The sequence below is a fragment of the Terrapene carolina genome, unplaced genomic scaffold, assembly GCF_002925995.2.
Source record: "Terrapene carolina triunguis isolate 2854851 unplaced genomic scaffold, T_m_triunguis-2.0 Scaffold34021, whole genome shotgun sequence".
NCBI lineage: Eukaryota > Metazoa > Chordata > Testudines > Emydidae > Terrapene > Terrapene triunguis.
In genome coordinates this window covers 730,134-746,326 of record NW_020698372.1, presented here as the reverse complement: position 1 = coordinate 746,326, position 16,193 = coordinate 730,134, and the positions used below count along the sequence as shown (strand labels likewise).

General features: G+C 40.7%; 1 protein-coding gene across 5 annotated transcripts in view; it reads left to right on the top strand.

Annotated features, from left to right (window-relative positions):
- The window catches only part of LOC112117851 (DNA topoisomerase 2-binding protein 1), a 59,912-nt gene extending 44,620 nt beyond the window's left edge, over nucleotides 1-15,292 (top strand). For 3 of the 5 annotated variants that reach the window (XM_024215941.3, XM_024215940.3, XM_024215939.3), the window contains 9 exons: nucleotides 348-540; nucleotides 3,230-3,453; nucleotides 5,205-5,371; nucleotides 8,670-8,784; nucleotides 10,722-10,885; nucleotides 11,960-12,100; nucleotides 13,161-13,250; nucleotides 13,790-13,951; nucleotides 14,620-15,292. In XM_024215941.3, the coding sequence (XP_024071709.1) occupies nucleotides 348-540; nucleotides 3,230-3,453; nucleotides 5,205-5,371; nucleotides 8,670-8,784; nucleotides 10,722-10,885; nucleotides 11,960-12,100; nucleotides 13,161-13,250; nucleotides 13,790-13,951; nucleotides 14,620-14,763 (1,400 nt within the window). In that variant the 3' untranslated portion in view covers nucleotides 14,764-15,292. Of the gene's footprint in view, nucleotides 1-347; nucleotides 541-3,229; nucleotides 3,454-5,204; nucleotides 5,372-7,499; nucleotides 7,548-8,669; nucleotides 8,785-10,721; nucleotides 10,902-11,959; nucleotides 12,101-13,160; nucleotides 13,251-13,789; nucleotides 13,952-14,619 lie in introns of those variants that run through there. The other 2 variants (XM_024215942.1, XM_024215943.1) reach the window with 2 other exon arrangements.
- Nucleotides 15,293-16,193: the final 901 nt, after the last annotated feature.

Below are 16,193 nucleotides of genomic sequence, written 5' to 3'. Positions count from 1 at the left end.
CCTGGAAAAGTGCTGGCTGCTTCTTATTCATAAGTGCTGCAGAGTATGAGGAGAGATGTTTTGGACCCTTGTTTAAAGACACTGGCAAATCCATAAGGAGAACCAACCATCCCTGATGAATTATTGGGCTGCTGGGCTGTTGTCTTTAGTATTCTAGAATTTCTCAAAGACTGGATATTGCTAATTATTTGTCATGTGAAACAAAGACTTAATTGAAAGTATTGCCACATGTGAAAACATGTACATATCTTTGTCTTGAAAGGGACCTACATGATTAAACCCCGTGGCATTCTAAAAATGTAAAATTAAATGGCCTAACTCTTGTTGTGACTTTCTTTCACTTCAAGTTTTAACCCAGACACTGGAATTGAGGGAGAACTTTCAAAAGCAACTACAGGAGATCATGTCTGCAACATCAGTAGTGAAACCACAAGTACAAAGAGGATCATTGTCAAGGAATGGTTTCGACAGTTCCCCTACCACACCAGATGGCACACGATCTGTGCGTAATGGTCGTAGTAGAGTCTTGGAAGCTCTAAGGTATCATGCTGCATGTAAATGTGTCTTTCTTTGTCTTGCTTTCTTTTACTTGACTTTGACAGTCTTACAAAAATTTGGACAGCAAAAACTAAGTAAGTCTAATAAGTAGGGCTGTCAGTTAATGGCAGTTAGCTCACGCGATTAACTCAAAAAAATTAATCGTGATAAAAAAAATTAATCATGATTAATCGCACTGTTAAACAGTAGAATTCCAATTGAAATTTATTGAATGTTTTGGATATTTTTCTACATTTTCAAATATATTGATTTCAATTACAACACAGAATACAAAGTGTACAGTGCTCACTTTATATTATTTTTATTACAAATATTTGCACTGTAAAATGATAAAGAAAAGAAATATTATTTTTCAATTCACCTCTTACAAGTACCGTAGTGCAGTCTCTATCATTAAAGCGCAACTTACAAATGTAGAATTAATTTTTTTTTTTTTTTTTTTTTTTTTATAACCACTCAAAAGCAAAACAAATTAAAACTTTAGAGCCTACAAGTCCACTCAGTCTTACTTCTTGTTCAGCCAATCGCTAAGAGAAACAAGTTTGTTTACATTTACAGGAGATATGCTGCCCGCTTCGTATTTACAATGTCACCTGAAAATGAGAATAGACGTTTGCATGGCACTTTGGTAGCTGGCATTGCAAGGTATTTACATGCCAGATATGCTAAACATTCGTATGCCCCTTCATGCTTTGGCCACCATTCCAGAGGACATGCTTCCATGCTGATAACACTCGTTTAAAAAAAAAAAAGTGTTAATTAAATTTGTGACTGAACTCCTTGGGGGAGAATTGCATGTCTCCTGCTCTGTTCTAGTGCATTCTGCCATATATTTCATGTTATAGCAGTCTCGGATGATGACCCAGCATGTTGTTCGTTTTAAGAATACTTTCACTGCAGATTTGAGAAAACGCAAAGAAGGTACCAATGTGAGATTTCTAAGGATAGATACAGCATTCAACCCAAGATTTAAGAATCTGCAGTTCCTTCCAAAATCTGATCAGGATGGGATGTGCAGCATGCTTTCAGAAGTCTTAAAAGAGCAACACTCCGATGCGGAAACTACAGAACCCAAACCACCAAAAATTAAAATCAACCTTCTGCTGGTGGCATCTGACTCAGATGATTAAAATGAACACGCATTTGTCTGCACTGCTTTGGATCGTTATCGAGCAGAACCCATCATCATATGCTTCAACCCTCTGGAATGGTGGGTTGAAGCATAAAGGGACATTTGAATCTTTAGCGCATCTGGCACGTAAATATCTTGCAATGCCAGCTACAATAGTGCCAGGCGGACACCTATTCTCACTTTCAGGTGAATTTGTGAACAAGAAGCGGGCAGCATTATCTCCTGCAAATGTAAACAAACTTGTTTGTCTGAACAAGAAATAGGACTGAGTGGACTTGTAGGCTCTAAAGTTTTACATTGTTTTATTTTCAGTGCAGTTATTTTTTATACATAATTCTACATTTGTAAATTCAACTTTCATGATAAAGAGATTGCACTACAGTACTTGTATTAAGTGAATTGAAAAATACTATTTCTTTTATTTTTACAGTGCAAATATTATAATTAAAAAATATAAAGTGAGCACTGTACACTTTGTATTCTGTGTTTGTAATTGAAATCAATATATTTGAAAATGTGGAAAACATCCAAAAATATTTATATAAATAGTATTCTATTATTGTTTAACATAGCGATTAATTGCGATTAATTTTTTTAATCACTTGACAGCCCTACTAATAACCTTTCAAATCTCAATTGCTATACGATAGCTATAAATACACTTTCGTTATGCATTTATACACTTGCAAATGTGAAGACTACTTCCGACTATGAGGCTTTCATGTATTACACTTGCATTTTGCCACTAATGGAAGTAAGTCTGTCTTGTTGCAGTTTAAAATCCATCCCTGGTCTGTGGGAATGTAGAAAATATAGCTAAAACCTCCAGTCAAAATGAAAACATTGTTAATTCACCATGGGCGAGATTGTCTTTCAGATCTATCAGTAGTTTCTAAAAAGAACCTAAAATATAGGGCATGTGTTTTCCGATGAATTGAGAAGTACTTGATGGCTAAACCAGATGACGGGAATTAATGATGAAGAGCCTGATTCCTGGTAAATATTGGAAATTAATTTCCAATATTTACCACCCAAGAAGCAAGATTGCTCTCTTTAACTTTCAAATGTACACCAAGACTATAAGGACAGTAAAGTATGGGATATGCTGATCATGGAACACCTTAGTAGCATGATACATGCTAAAAATGACCAGTATTGTTCACAGTCACTTTTTTGTAGCCGTGCTGACTGATACCCAGGTAGTCAAACTGCCTGACTTATCAATTTTATATTGAAGTTTATTCTTTCCTGACTGTGCTATCCAGTAATAAAGATTTGTACAGCGGACCCTCGCTAGAGCGCGCGTCGCTAGAGCGCGGATTCGCGTATAGCGTGGTCGTGGCGATGGATCCCAAATTTAAATATTTAAATTGGGATCCATGGTAATGTGGTACCGCGCATGGATCCCAAACCCCGCATTCTTGCGAGGGTCCAGTGTAGTACATTGTTAACACGATGATAAATACGTCCTTGCCCTCAAGTATAGTTCATCTTTTTTTTTAAGGAAACTTTATGTGGATTTTGTTTTTTGTTCCTTAGGCAGTCACGGCAAGCAGTGATGGACATAAACACAGAGCCATCACAAAATGAGCAGATTGTCTGGGATGACCCCACTGCAAGAGAGGAGAGAGCAAGGCTCGTCAGCAACTTACAGTGGCCAAATAGTCCTTCACAGTACTCTGAACAAATTCAGACTGATGTAAATAACATGAATGATTCCCCTTTCAGGGAATCCTTCGTTGATAGAGAAGTTGTTGAATTAGGTAAGGAGAGAAATACATGTTTGAGCTGGAGTGTAGTTAGGATTATTTATTATGATACAGTGGTATTCCAGAAGCAAAAATCCAACACTATTACATGGATCTTTTTCAGCTTTAGTGTGTTGTGATCTCTCTAAGTGACCTGAACTTTTTTCCCCTTTTTAATAATGAGGCTCAGGATGAGTGACAGACCATTCTTAGTCTTGTTTTAAAAAGGTAAATCATTTTTTTTTTTTTAACTCTGCTCTTCCTCCAGAAAGACCCCATGCACCTTTTTGACAGCAATAAGCAGTATGGAGGCAGCCCTTGCCTAAAGATAGGCTTTTTTTGTTTTAGGCCCCAATTCTGGAACCCTTATTCATGTTGAATAGTACAGGCAGTCCTCGACTTTACGACATTCGAGTTATGACGAACAGCATTTATGGCGCCTCTACATTGACACCTTGATTCAACTTACGACTATAGGTTTCGAGTTTACTAAAGCAAATAACTACACTGAGCCTCTTAATGTGCTTAACTGTTGTAAAATCTTAGCTTTTTAATAGCAGTTGAAGAAGATCCATAATGCTGGGTAAGAATGGAGGTGTAGGAGAAGGATCACCAATGCCCAGGAGCCCCATAAAAATCTGGCAGCAAGTCTGCTGGGGAGATCAGTGGACCAGGATGCAGTCAAGTTATTATTCTACCTTTCTTGCTGTCTTTACAAATGCAGTTGATTACATGCCCTGCCTAGCTATTTTCTTCTATCCCTGCAAGCCTTTTTATCCTGCTGTTAGGAGTGGAGAAGAAGCACAGCTGAGTCATCTACTCTGTTTCCCCTTCCTTCCACTCCTTCTACGTAAGAAGCAGTGAATATTCTCCTCTGATATGGATGGACTAGGAGATGCTTCCTGGTTTCCACTCTCCTCTTGATGGCAGGAAAAAAAGAGCTGGATGAGAGGAGAGTAGAAGCTAGCAGATGGGCAGCCATCAGGTGGCTCTGCAGGAAGAGATCAGTAGTGATGTTTATCACTCACGTAATGCTTTACATGTTCAAAGTGCTGTGGAAACATTAATCCTCAAAAACCTGTGACACACAAATATTACTGCTGTTTTTTACGAATTGGGAAACTGGAACAGAAGTGAATTGATTTGCCCTTTGAGTCATTGACAGGGCTGAGATTACAAATCAGAAGTTCCTGACTCCTCAGTCCTGTGCTCATTGTCAGACCATGCATGAATACTTCACATGCTGACTTCCACAAACATTGTTTTCCTTTTGCTTCCTGCAGCAAGCTTTCTATAGCTTGGTGTGTGTGTGTGGGAAAGGGGCATTCTTGACACTTCCCATCCCCTTACAGCTTTTCTGTTTGAAGCAGCCTACCTGGAGGATGGTTTCTTTGGCCCAGTCTTATATGAGAAAGTTGTAGTGATTTAATGAAATTGGTTTATAAACTAATCTAGTTAAATCGGTGCAGCCCCCTTCTGTGGCCAGTTTGAGTGCTTCATGTCAAGTTAGTTTAAGGAATCAATTGGGAAGTAGAGAAGCCTCAAGATAGTAAAAAAACATGAGGCTTGCAACAGCTCAACTGCTGCCTTGTGATTAAAGGATGTAAATTTTAAGACAGGAAGTAAGCAGTTGTTTCTGAAAATGCAGAATAAATGTTGTGATGGCATTTGTTTCTTATTCATTTGGGATATAATACTTTTTTCAGTGTTATCATAGTTATAATTCAGTCAAACAAAATCAAGCAACAGTGAATTACTATCCACAGCTGTTCATGATTCTGGGGACACAGGTGTGGCAGAGGTCCCAAAGCATCCAACATATAGTGATCCAGAAACCCCAGTAAAAGATGATCAAGTGATCCCCACACCGCAAGCTCCTAGCATTGCCTTCCCGCTGGCTAACCCTCCTGTGGCTCCACAGCCCAAAGAAAAGGTTTGTTATAGCAGCATACTTGTTTTTAAAGGATCATACTTGCACTGTGAAGAAATGGCCCAGTGTACTATTAAAATGCATCTAATATTTGAAGCTGACAGTAAATGTATTCATCAGTTTAACAGTTTTTAAAGTGGATAATTTCTGTGCAGTGTACTTTGAGTTCCAAATTTTTCATTTTTCCCAAGAGACTCTGAACAGGTCATAGAAATGTGGGACTGGAAGAGACCTCAAGAGATCTAGTCCATCCCCCTGTGCTGAGGCAGGACCAAGTAAACCTAGACCATCCCTGACACATGATTGTCCAACCTGTTCTTAAAAACCTACAGTGGTGGGAATTCCACAGTCTCCCTTGTAAGCCTATTCCGGAACTTTACCCTTATAGTTAGAAAGTTTTTCCTAATAGCTAACCTAAATCTCCCTTGCTGCAGATTGAGCCCATTACTTTTTATCTGATCTTCAGCAGACATGGAGAACAGCTGAACCACTGTTCTCTTCAGAATAGCCCTTTAATATATTTAAGAACTGTTATCAAAAGTCTCCCCTCAGTCTTCTTTTCTCAGTACTAAACATGGCAGTTTTTTTAACCTTACCCCATAGATCATGTTTTCTAAACCTTTTATCCTTTTTGTTGTTCTCTAGAGCAGCGGTCACCAACCGGTCAATTGCAATCGACTGGTTGATCCTACAGGATCTCCCAGTCGATCATGATCTCCGGCAGCACAATGGGGCTGCTGCTAAGACAGGCTCCCTGCCTGCCCCGGCCCCATGCTACTCCTGGAAGTGGCCAATGTAGCCCAGAGGCAGGGGGACAGGGTCTCCCTCCGTGCGCTGCTCCTGCCTGCAGGCACCGCACCTGCAGCTCCCATAGGCCAGGAACGGGGAGCTATGGCCAATGGGAGCTGCAGGGGCGGTGCTTGCAGAGAGGGGGAGCGCATGGAGCCACTTGCTGTCCACCTTCCTGCCCCTCCAGGGGCCACAGGGCCACGTTGACCCCTTCCAGGAGTGGCGTGGAGCCAGAGTAGGCAAGGAGCCTGCCTTAGCGGCAGCCACGCTACACCACCAACCCGGAGCCGCCGGAGGTAAGTGCAGCCTGGTGGGAGACCGCACCCCAGCCCTGAGCCCCCTCCCGGAGCCAGCACCCCATACTCCCTCCTGCACCCCAAGCCTGAGTCTTGACACCCTTCCCAGAGCCAGTGCCCCCAACTCCCAGCCCTGACCCCCCTCCTGCACCCAAACTCCTTCCCAGAATTTGCACCCCTCCTGCACCCCAATCCTCTGCCCCAGGTTCAGCCCACATCCCCCTCCCACACTGCGAACTCCTCGGCTCCAGCCCAGAGCCCACACCCTGTCCCGAACACCAACCCCAGCCTGGTGAAAGTGAGTGAGGCTGGGGGAGAGCGAGTGAGTGGGGTGGGGCTCAGGCAAGGGGCGGGGTAGATCCTGCGTTACCCTTAAATTCAAAAAGTGATCTTGGGTGTAAAAAGGTTGGAGACCGCTGCTCTAGAGGATGTTACTTTCAAAAAGAAAAACATTTAATCCACTTTCTTTTCGTGTTAATGAAATAGATTTTTGTAGGCAGAGGTGGGGTCAGGCTTGGGGGTTCTATTGTGTTTTTTAGTCTCTTTAATGACATAATAATGTGGAGAAGTTCTTTTTGATTAATCACTTGGATAGTATGTTACATTAATACTTAAAAATAAGCTGTCAGTGCTGAAAATCTGTAGCAAATTCACAAAGGGCTATGGAAAATTAATCTAGCCTTTAGTTCACTAGTCCTTTGTATAATTTTGTTGCTTGATCTTTTCAACAGGCATGTATGTTCAGTGGCATATTTCCTCACACTAGTAAATAAGCTTTGTTTGGAATGTGTAACTGTTTTCTCTCATCCAGGCTTGCCAGTCCTACAGTGGGTTTCCCCTCTACTTTTCACTTTAAGGCAAGACCAGACCTGTCAGTCATCAGGCAGTGGCTTAGTTTTTCCCTTTTGGAAAACTCAGTTTGATCTTCCTGGCGGCAGCTGCAGGCACTTTCCAGACCTCCTCCTTGGAAGCTACAGAGCACAGAGGAAAAACTATTAAATTGCCAAGTTGATTTCAGGTTTTTCTTCACTGTGTTCCTTCTACAGCCTACTATGGACACCACCCCATGATGAGCAGAAGCCCAAGGAGAAAAGGTGCCTGTTATGCTCATCTCCCCTGTAACCTTGCTGGGCAGGTGCAATTTGCATTGTTTTGTTCTCAGGAGCAGCCTCTGCCCTTCTGCTCCAGATTTTAAACCTCAGCACTAATCCCCTAATATGGACCGGTAGCAACAGCTCCTTCAGTTTTGGCATGTGCACCCGCTAGCACAGTGCAGATTGTGGCATGGGATAAGAGGAATGATCCTGCTTTGGCGCCCTGCAACCAGGTGACCCGAGCAGTGGTACAGAAATGAACAGACGCTTTTGGTGCTGAGGGATTCCAGCAGCAGGGATATGGTATTTCACAGATCTCTGGAGAGAGTTCTCACATCATTCTGCACAAAACCTAAGGTGTGCATACAAATCAATTTAAAAACTACCTGGTGAGAATATCATTGGGTTGTTTCTATAGTACCCAGCAGTACAGGCAAAAAAGTAGCATACGAAAAGTGAAGGAGCACAACTTGACAGGAAAGATCAAAGCCCATCAAAAAAAGGCAGTATCAGTTTCCTAGATTGAAAAATCCATCTATGAAGAGGTCTGGAAGGAAGCACCCGGGACATGCTATAAGGTAGACGTATAGGCTTCATTGGATGCTACCTTTGGCAGCAGGATATTACATGCTGTGCTAGCCCTGACAATTTTTGTTAACACATTTTTGACTTTTAAATAATTACTTGAAGCCCTCTGGGATTTTGCTTGCTGATAGAATCCCACTGTAGGAATAGAAAGCTTGGATAAGAGAGATAGGGAGGTACATTTAATATTTGATTTATCAGTGCGTCCAGCTTGCCATTCCATCAATTAAAATGAAAACGTTCTTTTCATGACAGATTATTTATTAAACTGTGCCCTGTAGATGGGAACCAGGGGAGGTTAAGTGTTAGATTGACCTTGAATATTAGAATACTATCTATTTTTCAACTTTGGATGCAGTCTGCTTGACTGGAAGCCAAACCCTTGTCTGGTGACTGATGGGTCTGGTTCCTGCCTTCTCAAACCTCACAGCAGATAGAAAACCCAATGTAGGAAAACCTTGAATACTTGAGAGAAATAGTGGAATATTGAATTTATCTTTCTATGCAACTCTCCCTATAACTTTTGTCATATTCTAGGCTATTACAGTAGATGAGAAGGTTGATGAAGAACCAGAAAAACAGCGCAAATTCCAGCTGTCTACACTTAATCCTCAAGAGCGAATCGATTACTGCCATCTGATTGAGGAACTAGGTAGCCAGATGTTTGTAAAACTTTTAAAGTTTGTTTGTTTGGGGCTTTTGGGGCTGAAAAGGGGCCTCGGTTAATGCATTTGCTAATAAAAACCTAAGGTTTCAGACCTGTAGCTCTCAAGACGCTTTGGCTAGGTCTTCACTGGCAAAGAAGGGTAAGGTGTGTTTACCACCGGGGATAATAATATTTGTTAGCTATCACATTGTAAAAACACAGTGGAGACAAGGCACTTGAGTTTTACTGTGCGATAAACTAGGTGAGGTCACGCCCAGGCAGGGGTGTATTGCTGACCTCACGTACTTTACAAAAACTTGAAGTGCCTCATCTTCCCTGGGTTTTTTTAACCTCAGAATAGCTCATGCACCTTAGTTACCCTGAGGTAAAAAGTAAACCCTTTTTAGCACTGAAACAAGGCCTTGTGGTTCTATCACTGTTTTCGTTATTTGAAGTTATCATAGACTCAGACTTTAAGGTCAGAAGGGACCATTGTGATCATCTAGTCTGACCTACGGCACATTGCAGGCCACAGAATCTCACCCACTCCTGAAATAGACCTTAACCTGGCTGAGTTACTGAAATCCTCAAATCATGATTTAAAGACTTCAAGTTGCAAACAATTCACCATTTACACTACTTTTAACCTGCAAGTGACCCATGACCCATGCTGCAGAGGAAGGCGAAACCCTCCCAGAGGCTTAGCCAATCTGACGTAGGGGGAAATTCCTTCCAGACCCCAAATATGGCGATTAGTTAGACACTGAGCACGTGGGCAAAACCAACCAGGCAGATATCTGAAAAAGAATTCTCTAGTAAATCAAAGCCCTCTCTAGTGTCCCATCTCCAGCAGTTGGGGATTTTTGCTACTGGCAGTCACTGATGGGCCGCATGCCATTGTAGCAAAGAGTCCTGTGGCACCTTATAGACTAACAGTCGTATTGGAGCATGAGCTTTCGTGGGTGAATACCCACTTCTTCGGATGCATGTAGTGGAAATTTCCAGAGGCAGGTATAAATATGCAAGCAAGAGTGAGTCAGGCTAGAGATAATGAGGTTAGTTCAATCAGGGAGGATGAGGCCCTCTTCTAGGAGTTGAGGTGTGAACACTAAGGGAGGAGAAACTGCTTTTGTAGTTGGCTAGCCATTCACAGTCTTTGTTTAATCCTGAGCTGATGGTGTCAAATTTGCAGATGAACTGAAGCTCAGCAGTTTCTCTTTGAAGTCTGGTCCTGAAGTTTTTTTGTTGCAGGATGGCTACCTTTAAATCTGCTATTGTGTGTCCAGAGAGGTTGAAGTGTTCTCCTACAGGTTTTTGTATATTGTAGGCAGTCCCATCATACCATCCCCTCCGTAAACTTATCAAGCTCAGTCTTGAAGCCATATAGGTTTTTTGCCCCCACTGCTTCCCTTGGAAGGCTGTTCCAGAACTTCACTCCTCTCTGAAGGTTAGAAACCTTTGTCTTATTTTGAGCTTAAACTTGTTGATGGCGAGTTTATAGCCATTTGTTCTTGTGTCCACATAGCTGCTTAACTTGCCACCAAAAGGGTGACGCTTTTCATCTACTGGGATTTGCTGTGTGGGATTCTTCTGCGGAAGATTCCCTCTTTTTGCTTAAGGGCCTGCCTGCTCTCCACTGGTGTTTCTCCCCTTTCTTCTAAGTTCCCAAGGCTTTTTTCTGCCACTAGTGCCTCAAGCTTGCCAATGCCAAAGTAGCTATGTCTGTGTTACAATAGCACTGCCTTCTATCAGATCTAGCTCCCCCTTTGTCTTCTGTACATGAGGTTATATCAATAAATGGCAAGGCTCTCTGCCTAGAGTCTAGTGTGCATAGCATTGCAGTTTAAGTATGAATTATAAAATAGTTCATTTATTCAATTGACGTTTCTGTGGTAGACACTTACTTTAAATAACCTGAATCACATTCACTCCCATGTTTCAAGGAGGACTGGTGCTTGAGAAGCAGTGCTTTGACCCAAGCTGTACGCACATCATTGTGGGACATCCTCTTCGAAATGAGAAATACTTGGCCTCGATGGCTGCTGGAAAGTGGGTGCTTCATCGTTCCTACCTGGAGGCCTGCAGAGCAGCTGGCTGCTTTGTACAGGTTCATAACTCTATTAGTGAGATATCAGTTCTTACATCTCCTTTGCTGTTTTAATTTTAGTAATAAAATGCTTTTAAAGTCTCCACTACAGCTAATGGCAGAAACGTAAGGACAAAATTCTCAAGGGACAAGTGACTTTCAGTGCCCAATTCTTGGCATATTGAAGAGACCTGACTTTCAGAAATTGCTCAGCACTCAGCCTCCCTCTGAAAATCAGTCCCTTTCCAGGTGTCTGAGGTTGGTCCTCCAACAGCTAAGGCACCCATAATCACTAGTCACTTTTGATAATTTAGGGTGAAGTGCCTTATGTAAATTATGATAAGTACAATTGAAAATAATGTGATGGATCCTGTTATGCCAGGAATTAAATCCTGATTCTATAGTTTATAAGCATAACAGTCTAAATAACCAAACTCCTCCCCATCTTTCTTTTCAGTTTTGTATTTTTTTTATATGCAGTTGAATCTATAATTAGTGATACTCTAGAATACCTTTGGTATCTTCAGTAGAGCTCTGAAACCACTTAATTAATTATTGTTATTTATTACAGCATGTCACCACTTTAATATAGTCTGGGTACTCCGTGGGAAACCAGTCTCCATTTCATAGTTCTCCGGGGTCTAGCAGCTCTATTGACTGGGCTGACTTACAAAGCTTTTTGTTTTCTGTTTTGTTTTGTTTTATCTGTATGAGTAAAAATAAATCACTTGTATTGTTCAGGAAGAAATCTTATTAAATTCAGAGAGAGAGAGAGAAGGGGATTGTGAGTAAGTGATGGTCGCTTTCACTCTCTGTTGCTTAGTGGTTACATTCCATTGTCTCTAACCACAAGAGGAACCATAGCTGCCTGAAGATAATTTAGGGTAATGAAAAGACTGAGTTTATTTAAAATCTAAGTGAGAGGCTCTGTACACACAGGAAAAATTTAAAAATGTTTAACCAAGAGCCACTGTATTTAATTTTAATAACTACTACTGTTCTTTCTGTCAGGTAAAAGTGATGTGCAAAGCTAGTGCGTTCTTGTTATTTTTATTTTTTAATTTCTTGCTGTTGGTGTGGCTATAATTGTTCTAGGAGGAAGATTATGAATGGGGAAGTAACTCCATACTCAATGTTTTGTCTGGAATCAATGTAAACCAAAAGAAACTAGCACTTGCAGCCATGAGATGGAGGAAAAAAATCCATAAAAGGAGGCAGGAAACTGGCATCATTGAGGTATTTGGAAACATATGAAGTGTAACTTCTTGATGTTGGGAGGGAGCTGCTGTAATGGGATATGCTCCAAGAAACCCAGAGTCTCTGTGCCAAGAGAGGGTTACTTGCTTTGTTCTTGTAAAAACAAAGCATCCTAGCTGGATCCATACTAATGTAATCAATCTATTTCCTAAAAGCTTTTATTGTCAGCATTGAACATTATTAGCATTGAAGATTAATTAATGGTCTTTGTCCCCTCTTGGCACTGGTGACTGCAATAACTCCCATTGCTAACTAGCATGCAAACTGAAAATCCTAATACTTAAATAACCGTTTCATTGTTTTTTTAAGATTACTGAATCATTAAATTGGTCTTTACCCTTTAGCATTATGATTCTAAACAACTCCGACATCTGTATTTTCCATCACGCAGTTGTCTTAGGGTAAAATTTTCATAGGTACCTAAATGACTTAGGAGGTTAAGGAGTTCCATTGACTTTCAAGGAGACTTCGTCTCAAGTGTCTAAATCACTCTTAAAAATAGGACTTAGGCTCCTAAGTCGCTAGGCACCTTTGAATTTTTACCCTTAGAAATCAAACATACAAGTCACCAGTAAAGGACTGAGAATTGCATCTTGTAAAATAAGGGTGCATGACCACAGAAATTATGGGTTAAGGGGTGCTTATTAGCATCTTGCCCGGAGCATTAAGGCTGTGCTTGATTTGCGTATATATTTACATTGACATTTTAAATAAAAGTGAATGCACATGACCCTAATATTTTGTTGTACTTCAAGCCTTCCTGAAACACACTAGAATATACTTGATGTGAGAGTTCATCTGCAGTTAATCAGCTTTGTTGTTTCATCCTAAGGTTAAGTAGGAGTGGGTAGCAAGGTGAAATGTTGTATGATCCTGTGGGCTGGAATTTGACCCCTGGCTTGGATGTTGTACATCCCTGCTGTTGTTTAAAAAAAAAAAAAAAACTGGATGGTGTGTATGTGATAAATCTTGCCTTACAGAATGTTCTTGAGTGGGGTATAATTAGCTTTTCTTTTTAAAAACTGGATCTTTTATGTAGGGGGCATTTAGTGGCTGGAAAGTGATTTTGAGTGTTGACCAAACCAAGGAAGCAGGATTCAAACGTCTTCTTCAATCAGGAGGAGCAAAGGTATGAGACTTTTTTTTAAAAAAATTTCATTCAATAAATTACTTGAGATCATTTTTATAGACACTGGTGTTTTGTTGGGTTGTCGTTCATGTAACGGTAATACCAAGAGACCCTGTTGTGCTAGGCACTGTAAATGCAAGTAGGAAGAGGCAGTCCTTGACCCAAATTGCTTATTATCTAAATAGACAAGATAGACAAAGGAAGTTGTGATGTTCCCCTTTACAGATGGGGAACTGAGGCAGAGAGAGAGTCAGTAACTTTCCCAAGGTCTCACAGGAAGTCTGTGGCAGTGATGGGATTTGAACCTAGAGCTTCTGGGTCCCAGTCTATTGCTCTAACAAGAAGATCATCCTTCCTCTCATTGGAATGTAAATTTATTTTGTAGAATGAGGCTATACTTGGTACCCAGTTTTCTGATGACATACTGTTTAATGTGCTGGAGATTAGTGAATACATAATCTGTAAAACATGTACACTCAATTGCCAAGAGCAATAAACACAAAAATAAAAAGTACTTTCTGTTGTGTTTAAATCTGTAGGTGCTGCCAGGTCATTCTCTGCTTCTCTATAAAGAAGCTACTCACCTTTTTGCTGACTTCAGTAAACTGAAACCAGATGATGCCAGAGTTAATGTACTGGAGGCTACTGCCCAAGGAGTGAACTGCTTGAAACCAGAATACATTGCTGACTACCTCATACAGGTGTGCATATTAGGGGCATTATGTACCATTTGTTTGCTTTGAAGAAAACAGTCCACATCTAGATCATCAAATATATGTAAATCATGCTTATTAAAGTACACTGCTTCACCCATTGATTCATTGAATGAAAACTGTTATATGTAAGTAGGGCGGAGAGCTACCTGGCATTTGCTTGTAATGAAACACAGACTTTGATATTGATATTCCAATTTTAGACCTTTATAGCTGGTTTGCACATAATTCTGATCATAAGATCTAATGTTAATATTCTTGTGCTGAGTTTCCAATTCTGGCCACTAAAAAATGACAGAGGCTTGTTTGTGTTGGAACTGGATATATAGTATTGTTTTAGCTAGATGGTTTTTGGAATACACTAAATTATGTGTGCGTGACCTTGAGATTTACATGGGAGGCATTTTGCATCAGGATTCTGATAAATTTTTGATAATTCCATGCCAAACCAGAAAAGTTTAAAAAACTTTAATGGGCAATTATCTCAATGTGTCAGAATCAGGATATGTTTAATAACTCCTTCATACAGTGTTCCAGAATGATAAACCTTTTTTAATTTTAGTTGGTTGCTAAAGGAGGGTCAAGTAGAATACTTTTTCTAATACTGTCTAGCTAAACAAATAGATTTGATTAAAACACTTTTTTTTCTTTCGAAGGAGCTTCCTCCTCCCATGGAGTGTTACTGTCTGCCAGAAGCTGTTTCTTATCTTCAAAATAGCAAAGAACTGGGAATTGGATTATCTCAGAAGAGAAAAGCAGCTGGAGAAACAAGCAAAGTCAAAAGATCCAGAATACACTGAGGGGATTCTCCATTTTTAATTCGTGTATTTTAAATTCCTATTTATAAATATTTTTCCACTCTCAATGCTGAAAAAATTAAAAGCTTTTTTTATTTAATTTTGAATGTAATGTACTTAAAAGTTCCCTTGTGTTAGTTTGCTGTAATATTAGTTGGAAAGATTGCTTTACTCTGTTAGTGGCACCTAATGACACCATCCACATTTGTACAAGAAAATATTTTGTATACTTAATATTTTGATCACTGAGGCTTTCAGTTCACTTAGGGACATCAGCCTATAATAAAAACTAAGAATATTTTGGGTCCTTTCTTTACTTTGAAGTAAAGATAGTATTATCAGTTAGTAAGAATGCTGTGGGGTTTGCCACAGGATGATAGAATCATATATGCATGAGCTTCCCCACCAATCTATACTTATTTTTGGAAAGGTAAGGGAAGAAGCAGATGTGTGAAAGGAAAAATAACATTTTCTAAATTCATTGTGAAGAGTGAGTGCACACAGAGACTGTAATAAAACACTTAACATTGCTATACAATCTTTAATTAATTATTGCAACAAACCTGTGTGGTAGATAAATAGTAATACCCAGTTTTACAGACGAGGAGGAGAGCTGATACAGAGATGAAGTTACTTCATTGAGGTTCCAATTGGAAATGGAGGAGTTCTAACTACTGATAATTCATTAGTGTGGTGTGTCTGTACTATATACATAAGTGGTGTGAGGGGGCAAGGCCAGATGCCTATAGAAAAGTAGTGGGAGATAGATATATTAGCCCCAGGCTAAACAAATCCCTGGTACCAGGATAAGTAAATGGCAGCTGCTCCAGGTCAATTAAGACACCTGGGGCCAATTAAGAGCTTTCCAGAAGACAGGGAGGATGCTAGGTTGATTGGGACACCTGAAGCCAATCAGGGGCTGGCTGAAACTAGTTAAAAGCCTCCCAGTCAGGTGGGTGCACATGTCAGGAGCTGTGAGAGGAAGTTGTGCTGTTGGAGAGACTGAGCTGTACACACCATATTAGGCACAAGGAAGGAGGCCCTGAGGTAAGGGTGAAGTGGAGCTTGAGGAAGTAGCCCAGGGAATTGTACATGTCCTATTCCTAAAAGGTCAGCTACTATAGCTGATACTATTAGGGTCCCTGGGCTTCCCCTCTTTGCCCCCCTGATTAATCACTGAGACTGGGAGACAACAGAGACTGTGCAAGGGAGGATAGCTTCTCCTCACCTCCCTCGCTAGCTTATGATGAAAATGGCTCAGTAGACTGTGACCCTTGTCTCTAGAGAGAGAAGGGTTAAGTGGAGGGTCACAGTGAGCCTCTGAGGCTAGCGAAATCCACCAGGAAACGCAGGAGACAAGGACAGAGCTTTGTCACAGTGGACATTTCACCCTGGGATGAGTCTGGGCGGCAGACCTTGCCCCCCTAGAAAAG